Source organism: Amphimedon queenslandica, unplaced genomic scaffold (assembly GCF_000090795.2).
Source record: "Amphimedon queenslandica unplaced genomic scaffold, v1.1 AMPQUscaffold_13086, whole genome shotgun sequence".
In the NCBI taxonomy this organism is placed as follows: domain Eukaryota; kingdom Metazoa; phylum Porifera; class Demospongiae; order Haplosclerida; family Niphatidae; genus Amphimedon; species Amphimedon queenslandica.
In genome coordinates, this window is record NW_003546678.1 from 70,633 (window position 1) to 80,068 (window position 9,436).

A 9,436-nucleotide genomic window follows, 5' to 3' on the forward strand; every position below is an offset into this window, starting at 1 on the left:
TGGTAAACTCAAAAGAGCAAGCAACTGCAGAAAGAGCTTTATTACAAGACATGTCAAGAGAGACTGGCCAGCCATTAGCACTGCATGTACAAGGGATAAGTAACATTGATTTGATACTGTAGTAACATACCTCAGAGCACAGGTCAGGTAAGAAACCAGACAGAAGAGTGAGAGCAGAGTCTTCATGATTCCTTTCCTTGATAGACAGTGTCCTTCTTATGAGATGATTTCTTCTTTCAGTGAGAAGTGATTGACTGCTGCTGGTCACCTCCTTATATAGTATTAAGTACCTCATCAATATTCATTAGCAATTAAGCAAAAACTGACCAATCAGAGGCTATCTGCTTGACATCAATCATTTTGAACAAAAGGTCTTTGTATTGACCTATGACTGTATCCTTGGAATTGCAACAGTTGAAGTGATGGCCAAGCTACTACGCTATCTAACTTTCCAGTGAAATTGCCATAACTAGAGTATTCACTTCCTATAGCATCAACAATCAATACATAACCAGTATCTATGGCTATTTTGTCTTTAACAGCATCAATATGCATCAGAAGATGGAATAAAACTGGTATGATTTTGGAGCCATTTTTTAAAAAGAAACCATGGGCTATATATAGCCTTTGCCTTTTTCAAAAATTGATCTATCTAAAAAATTGCTCATAACTCGAAAAATATTTGTTGGAATCAGCTCAAACTTCTACTCAGTATAAGGACATCAATGCGTATTAGATAATGTAATAAAAATTTGGGGTGATTTTGGAGCCATTTTTCACGAATATTATGGGCTATAACCTAGAAGCAGCCGCTCCAATACAGCCATGTTTACGCGATAGTAACTGTTGGTCAGAAATAATGGTTGGGGTAGTTAGACTTAATGAACTTTCTTCATTGCCATCTGTAAAGGAACAATAAGTATAGTAAAAATACTAATATGTCCACCTTTAATTGTACAATGAGTGCATGTAAATGTATGTGCATAGATGAAACGTTGCTGTAGACTTTGCTTGCCAATGTACAATGATTACTACAAAACACACCCTTTTAAAATAGATGACCAACCCTAAATGATGATGCATTGTGGAATTAATAATTATTAGGTCTGGTTATCACAATGAACCCATTCATGATTAAGTACTCCTTGTGTATCTCCTTGCTTTCACTAGTCTTGCTACAATCTCATGGCCCTGATTTGCTTCATCTTATTTATTAATCAGCACTATGCTAATCATGGTCACATGCATGTATGGTCTATGTCTAATTGCAAGAGTACTCTTGCTTATTGTCACATGTCTATATGCTCAATCTTGATATTTTAAATTCAATATTGTTAATGATCATTAAGCCAAGATGATTAAGTAATCAAAAATGTATAATATTACAGTTAAACAAAATGAGGCATAAAGCAACAAAAATAAACTGTGCATGTCCTATAGTGTTGCATGAGTCCTAAAGTTTTTGGCTTTTAGCTGATGAGCTCCATTACTGAGCATCACAATAGTGATAACAGTAATCATCAGCATTTTTGATTGCTTTATCACTTAGGATTGTTTTTAGCCAAATACTTACACAAGTCCTGACCATACTTCCAGAGCTATAGTCAATAGTATCGGCAAAACTGTGAGACCATTCATGAAGCAGGGTACCCTCCTTGCTTTCTGCAGTCTTTCTGCAAAATGTTTGAGTATTGTAGTATAGCTGACAAAGATAGACTGTATCCCTAATATTTCCCCATACATATAGGCATACTTGCCAGCTTCACAATCTGGGTCATTGTTGTAGTATGTTATGGCAGTGTGAGTTAGTCTATTTTTATATCTGTATATATTTGCCGTAGCTGTCCTTCCAGTATCATATGCACCAACCAAGTAGTAGATATAGCAATACCCCAACTAATTTGACCTTTAGCTGTATCACCACAGAGCTTCGTAATGAGCAGCCAGAGTCTCCTTATATCATAAAATATTTTGTCCTGTAGTTTTTGTCAGCTGTTGAGCTCGCTTAAGCATGCTTTGTGGGAAACCCTGTTTGAAATAATGTACATGTACATGTATATAGTGTAGTTACATGTTTATATTGTGTGTATTTCTTTAGAAGAAAGACAGAGGGACTGCCTTAGTATCTACTAAGGAACATGCCAGGCCAAGAAATATCGGTAAAATACATGTACATATTTTATGCATATTAATTTTTATTTTGCACATTTAATGTACATGTACATGAAGCATATTGTACAGTTTTACATCATTTACATATGTTAAATTATTGATACATGTACATGTACAGTATACAAGTATACCAGGTAATATTTTACCATTACCATGAATAATTCCAGTCGTGAATATGTCCCTATCTTTGATATACTGTACAACTACAATACACGACTACATGTACATGTTTTTCCCCGTCAGGTGGTACAGAAGAAGTAGATGATTTGAGATTAACATTAGATAAGACTAAACGGTTGCTAGCCCTTCAATCCAAAATATCATCAGATTACAAGAAAGAGCTTGAAATACTACATAATGAAGTTAAGGAAAGACGGAATGAGTGTGAGGATTTGAAACAAATGCTAGACTTGAAGAATGATAAAATCAAGGTTAGTAGTACATGTATATAATATTGTTAATAATTGTACATGTACGTGGTAATTTTACTGAGTACACATACCGGTACATTTTATTTAGGAAAAAATACATGTACATATAGATGTACATTTATTGCAAAATATATTAGTCACTTGATTACTGTACAGTACTTGTACATGTACGTACATCACCATCTTTTGGAAATTATCTTTGACCCATTTTTTGTGACTAAGGCGAGTAAAATTTCTCTTTTGGTTTTTATTTTTATGAATGTACATTGACCTGTCTTAAGATAAAAGGATAAAACTTTTAATAATTAAAATTCTCAAAATCTACAAAAATAGTAGAAATTTTGGGACCATCGACCACATACAATGTACATGTGTGTGTAAATTTCTAGCTACTTGTATACAATGTATCTATGGTACGTAAATTACAGTACATGTACATGTATTTCATGGTCATCTATTCTTTCAATAGAAGTTAGAGTCACGTTTGGCGGAGGTTGCTTATAGAAGAAATAGACCATTTACTGGACACACTCCAGTACCAATCAGTAGCACTGAAATGTTTGAAGTTCAATCAAATTCAACTATCAACACATCAACTACTAAACATGCATCAACTAATGAACATAATAATAAACTCCTTGAAGGACAGTATATTAATGATCACTCAACTGCAATAAAAACTACTTCATCTCCACAAACAGCAACTCAACATGTTCCTTCTCATTCCACTGACACTCACTTTACTCCTGTCTCTCTTTCACCATCAACTGTCCCTCATTCTCCAACTGGCTCGCCCACTCATTCTCCAACTGGCTCGCCCACTCATTTTAGAACCGGCTCACCCACTCAATTTAAAATTGGTTCACCCACTCGTTCTCCAACTGGTTCGCCCACTCAATTTAGAACCGGCTCACCCACTCAATTTAAAACTGGTTCACCCATTCGTTCTCCAAATCATTCTCCAACTGGTTCACCCACTCAATTTAGAACTGGTTCTCTCACTCAATTTAAAACTGGTTCACCCATTCGTTCTCCCACTCATTCTCCAACTGGTGTATCATCAGATGTTACTCCTTCATTAAGAGATTCTGTTGAATTGAGTCCTTCTCCTCCTGTTTCTCCTCATCTTAGAGTGTCTCCTGGTAAAGACAGACTAGCAGTAACTGATGATACATTGTTTGGTGATAGTTCATTTGAAGAAGAAGGTACATGTACTGTACATTGTTGTATACATTGTGTACATGGACAATTTCAAAGCCCAAAAATTGTGATATAATATATGCACTTAAAATTTTAATTTTCTATTTAGGCATATCTTTGTAGCAGGCCAACATACAGTTGTGACTTTTGCCCAAAATTTTGGGCCACATACATGTACACGTACATACATCATAATACATGTACATGTACATTTTACCTGTAAATGTACTCCTTATATTATGCACAAATTTACTTGTACTTTATACGTCTACAAACTCTCTAATTTTCTGATGCATATAGTACAGGTACATATACATGTACCATTTTATGTGATGATGTATTTCATTTGCACTATAATATTTATGTATATTTAGATATACCTCTCCCTGATATTACACCTACTGAGGACTCACTGAGTGAAGATGAAGTGAAGTATAAGAATGATAGTCCAGTATTATTGCACGAAGCTAATGATTTACTATCAACTAAACTGAATACAGAAGAGGTACATTATACAGTGATTCTTTTATTATTATAATTGTGGTAATTAATGGTGATAAAATTTCAATATCATGTTTGCCTTTTTGGTCCTTCTCTTGTAAGTCCTGGCTTCCCACAAAAGTATAACAAAAAATAGGCTCTTTTCTAAAAATGCTTATAACTGGAAAAATACATGTAATTATTTGTTGAAATTAACTCAAACTCTCAGTACAGCATATAAGGACATCAATATGTATCAGCTAAATGTAATAAAATTGGGGTTATTTCAAAGCCATTGTTATGAAAAAAAACCATGAGCTTTAGCCATTGCTTTTTTTTTTGAGAATCTGCTCATTTTAAAAATGCTTATAACTCAAGGAGCATTTGTCAGAATCAATTCAAACTTTCTAGACAGCATCAGGACAGAAAATGTAATAAATGGGGGGGGGTGATTTTAAAGCCATTCTTCTAAAAAAATTATGGGCTATATGCAGTGTACATGTAGCCTTTGCTTCTTTTCAAAACTTGGCTCATTTTTAATGCTCACACTCGGTTCAAATTTTCTGCACAGCATAACAACATCATTATGTTATATTTTTATATAAAAATGGTAATAAAAATTGAAGATTATTTTCAAGCCAAAAAACCATGGTCTATTATTTTAACTTTTAGACAAAAAAGCACATGTACACGTACAGGTGTACATGCTCATGCATGTATAAAATTTCGGTCTTGATAAAAGCTACAATGTACATGTACATCATAATAATGACAAAATATTTAGGTTTCTAGTGAAGTATTTTTTGTAAATTTGTAATCTATGTACATGTATGTACGTGTACCGTATTTCCTTAAATAAAAGCCTGGGCGTCTATTTCCTAAAATGGTATTTGGACCTCGAAAAAATATATAAAAAATTAAAAAACTTAGGCCCAGAGCGGGGTTCGAACCCGTGAGCTCATGCTTTTGACTTCTGGAACTTCAGGCATTATCCACTAGACTACTGAGTCACTCCTAGGCTAGTGTTGCGTATTTATAGTTAAATTGTATTGCTACCCCGGCGTTTATTCAAATGCGGCTTCTATTTAAGGATTTACGGTATGTACATGTATACTCAAGTTATAGTGGTCATCTCTTTCTCCCTGTCTCTTTATCTTTAGGTATTTTTTTCTCTAACAATCATCTCATTTACATTAGAGGAAGATGCTGCTGTACTCTCTGATCCTAATGTTAATAATATATTTGTTGAATATTCTTTTCTTGATTATGATATTGATGAATTAGAAACGCCTATATCTCTGCCAAAACCACCTCCTGGACAACCAGCCATCTTTAATTTCACAACAGGTAAAAAAATGCATGTACATGTAAGGCATTATGTGTTTTGTGTACTAAATCATAATATACTGTACATGTAAAATAATTATATAGTGTGCATGTACATGCATAGACATGAACATGTATTTACAATGTTTGTGCATAGTTATAATTTTAATGGTTGACAGTTTAAAGGGAATGGCACTTCAATTATTTAATGGTACACCCCAAAACCATGAAAACCATAAAATACATGTACATATACATGCATGTATGATTATACATGTATATGTATGTGTGTACTGTACTGTATGTGTATGTGTACATGTGTTGTTTTTTGCAGATTTTCACATTCTCCCAATGAGCAATTCAATGAATTTATTACAAGAATTCTTATTGAGTAATGAACCAATGTAAGTACAGTATTATGATATAGTATGAGAGTATAATGAAGCTCTGTATAGTGAGTTTTTTGAGGATAATCATTTTCAGGAATGACCTAGTATTTGGAGGCTTACAAAATAATTTTCCTGGATTTTCACTATTTTGCCATCTTGTACTGTATTAAATTGATTTTTAGGGAATTTAATTTTGCAAAATCTTTAAAAATCTGCAAAATTCTCGAAACTTGTTATCCTAAAAAACCCTACCATATGGTATATGACATTTTGTACTGTACACGTATAGAATAGAACTGAACCTAGTGCATGATCCTCAAGAAGAAGATGATAATGATAATATTGAATGTCAGGAACTGGGCACTGCTAATTTGAAACTGTTAGAAGTTAGTGCAACAAATAATTTATGTCACTATCAATAATTGTTACAAAATTTTCCAAGAAAATGCCAAGAATTTATGTACATGTAAACCTTCTTGTCTTTGCATTTCGTAGTATAATGGTGTCATTAACTCATTATTATCATAGATATTATATTATCTACATGTATATGTTATTATCCTCTATAATGATAGGAAATGTATTATTTACATTTATTTATTATTGTACTTAGATATTGCAGAGTGAAGAAGGCGATTCTGTCGTTGTTGATGAAGATGGTAAGAAATAATGAAAACTCTGTGTTTGTGTGTGTGTTTGTACAATCAGTGTTTCTCAGAAAGCATGCTAAGTGAACTAAATAGTACATGTCTTTTGGAGTAAATCATTTAAGAATTTTTAAAAAAATCTATTTTTGATGGGAATCAACTCAAACTTATGGAGAATTCTCTCTTTTTCAATTTTGACAAATTTGACTAAAGACCATGTACAGGGATTTAGGCCCTAATTCTGAGCAACTTTCATATTCTTAAAAAATTCAGTTTTGATTGGAATCAAGAGTGGATAATTATCCACTCTTGTCGGAATCTATTCAAACTTTCTACACAACATAAGAACATGTACATGTATATGCATTAAGAAAAGCTATAACATTGGCAAATTCTTTCTGTTTTGATTTTAGCAAAATTTGGCCAGTGACCCTGTAGGACTATGGTCCAAATTTTGAGCAACTTTTAAAATTTGTAAAAAAATTCAATTTTGATCGGAATTAGCTCAAACTTTCTGCACAACATACTGTAAGTACAGAAAATTTATTAAAAATTCCAAATTCTTTTATTTTCAATTTTGACAAATTAATTTGGCCCAAGACCATAGTACAGGGACTTTGGCCCCATTTTTGAGCAACTTTTAAAACCTTGATCAGAATCAGCTCAACTGAACTTTTTACTCAACATAATATTACATGCATAATTATATAGTCATTTAAATGATATACATGTATCATAACTTAATCTTGTGGTAAACCTATACTGTACATGTATTTGTATGAAAACTGAGTAGTATAGACAGTTCTATTTTAGTTTATCTCTTGTTATTATTACTGACTATTTTTCTCATTTATCTATTTATTCAGTATTGAGTGTTGCTGATCCAGATGAGATGATGGGTTTCCTAACTATACAGATATCAGGGCTCAAGTCTCTGAAACAATTATCAGACAAACTAATAAAGAAATAGAATTCCATGATAAATTTATATACTTGAATTCTTAATCTCTAGTTAATTAAACAGTAAATTCTCTGATATAATGATCAAGATAATGATAGTGATAGACTTGATATCTATAGAATCAGACAGATTTGATTCTTTGTCATTATAAGCATGCACAAAAGCTACATGATGTACCATTTCATCAATAATGAAGAACAAGAGTACTCTTGTGAAGAAGAATCATAATGACTGTTAACAAAGATAATAGAGTAAATGTACATGATCCACTCATAATGATAATAATAATATTAACAGTCAGTTTTAAGTTGTTTCAAGATATCCTCCTTACACTTCTCGGACACTTGGCCTAGCTTTGACAGCATGCTCTCAGCCAATGACTCTGGAATACCAATCTCACTTGTATAGGCTTTACTATACTTGGCTATAATATCGTATTTTTTGACATCAAAATTGGCTGCTACTTTTTCATCAAAAATCTCCATTGCTTTACCTGTGATACCCTTTGAACGACACAATGCAAAAGCAAGTTGGACCTCTGGTACTTCACCTACGCATTCAAATGGTTTCTTGAGTTCCCAGGCCGAGCATCTGAATAAAGAAGACTTGGTACTCCTCTACATTGAAAAAATTCTTATCACCAAAAGTATCAAGGACAATATCTTGGGGAAAATAAGCTGAGAATCCCAAACCAGACATAGCAGCACTTTGGACAGCAAAGACACCATGGTTTACCCAAATTACACGAGTGAGTGAAAGGCATAGCAGAAGCATGAGGTGCAAGGTAAGAAAATATCAAAGGATCATATACTGGCATCAGGGAACTGAAGTATGACAAATTAGATATCAGATTCTCTTTGATGAAAGGAGGCTCTCGCATTCATACGATTTTATCCACTGATGATTGATCTCTTCACCATCCCAAACCAAATTACCTTTATTTGCATTGCGCTCGTTTCCTAAGCAAATGCTTGTGTAGCCATGCATTAGTACCAATGGTAGTGCCTCAATTATAGCACTGAATAATGAAAAAGCTACAATGGACTTGACTTCAGCATTAGGGATTACTCCAGGAAGAGGTGAGCTCATGAATGTATCAATGGTCAGTCGGTGGTGTGCCTTTGATGCAGTGTACTTAACAAGGGACTCTGTGAGATCATACTGTCCCTGAACTTTACCAAACTTTGAATATGCATAGCTTATTGAATGAAAGGGCTCTCCTATGTCTTCAAGAAGCTTCATTGATGCTAGACTATCCTTCCCTCCTCCATTAAATGCTAGACAATGAACAGGGCCACTTTCAATGCTAATAACAGGATTCTTACTGCAACCGATGTCAGATCCAAAGAACTCAGGTCCCTTCCAGTTTAGGATGTTGTTTAAATATCTCGACTCATGAAACGATTTGATGGCTAGGACTCTCCACAACTCTCCCAGTTTCTTATTGAAGTACTTAGACCAGTCCCCCAGGTCAATGTACTTGAGTGAAGGAACCAATGCACATAGCTTATTCATCTCAAACAATGCACAATGGAAGTAAATCTCCTCCATAAACGAGGCGCCATATTTAGTGTCTAGCTCTTCTAGTTGGAATGGATACCAGACTGTGGTAGAGAAGTAGAGTCCCCCTGAGAGGCGATATGACATGTACAGTTGTGGTCCAGAGTGAGAAATGAGCTCCAGCCTTGCAGTATCACCCAATGAGGCCACTCTTTCCTTCTCCTGTACATGATTTCTTGTTGCCATTACTCCAACCTGTACTGTAGTCTTGTGCTGCTTTGTTCTGCCACTGGCTGGAGGCAGGGCAAATGAGAGCATAATAAATCTATG

At 34.2% G+C, this 9,436-nt stretch overlaps 2 protein-coding genes across 3 annotated transcripts in view; one reads left to right on the forward strand and one right to left on the reverse strand.

Annotated features, from left to right (window-relative positions):
• Positions 1-240, reverse strand: part of LOC105314153 (extracellular protease-like) — a 1,259-nt gene extending 1,019 nt beyond the window's left edge. Inside the window, exons 1-2 of one of the 2 annotated variants that reach the window (XM_020001333.1) lie at positions 131-240; positions 36-80 (exon numbers count right to left, since the gene is read on the reverse strand). In XM_020001333.1, the coding sequence (XP_019856892.1) occupies positions 36-80; positions 131-186 (101 nt within the window). In that variant the 5' untranslated portion in view covers positions 187-240. Of the gene's footprint in view, positions 1-24; positions 81-130 lie in introns of both variants that reach the window. The other variant, XM_020001332.1, reaches the window with a different exon arrangement.
• Positions 241-2,057: 1,817 nt separating this feature from the next.
• Positions 2,058-7,681, forward strand: LOC109585319 (uncharacterized). Its single transcript, XM_020001331.1, has 9 exons — positions 2,058-2,159; positions 2,416-2,603; positions 3,073-3,808; positions 4,178-4,308; positions 5,444-5,630; positions 5,944-6,013; positions 6,288-6,384; positions 6,612-6,657; positions 7,512-7,681. The coding sequence occupies exons 2-9, from the start codon at positions 2,574-2,576 to the stop codon at positions 7,613-7,615; spliced, it is 1,401 nt and encodes a 466-aa protein (XP_019856890.1). The 5' UTR covers positions 2,058-2,159; positions 2,416-2,573; the 3' UTR covers positions 7,616-7,681.
• Positions 7,682-9,436: the final 1,755 nt, after the last annotated feature.

Bases quoted from the DNA above. Each gene is read 5' to 3' on its own strand.
- LOC109585319 (XM_020001331.1), top strand. From the start codon at position 2,574: ATGCTAGACTTGAAGAATGATAAAATCAAG. The intron at 6,385-6,611 runs GTTAGTGCAACA...TATTGTACTTAG, and splicing joins CTAATTTGAAACTGTTAGAA to ATATTGCAGAGTGAAGAAGG. The intron at 6,658-7,511 runs GTAAGAAATAAT...CTATTTATTCAG, and splicing joins TGTCGTTGTTGATGAAGATG to TATTGAGTGTTGCTGATCCA.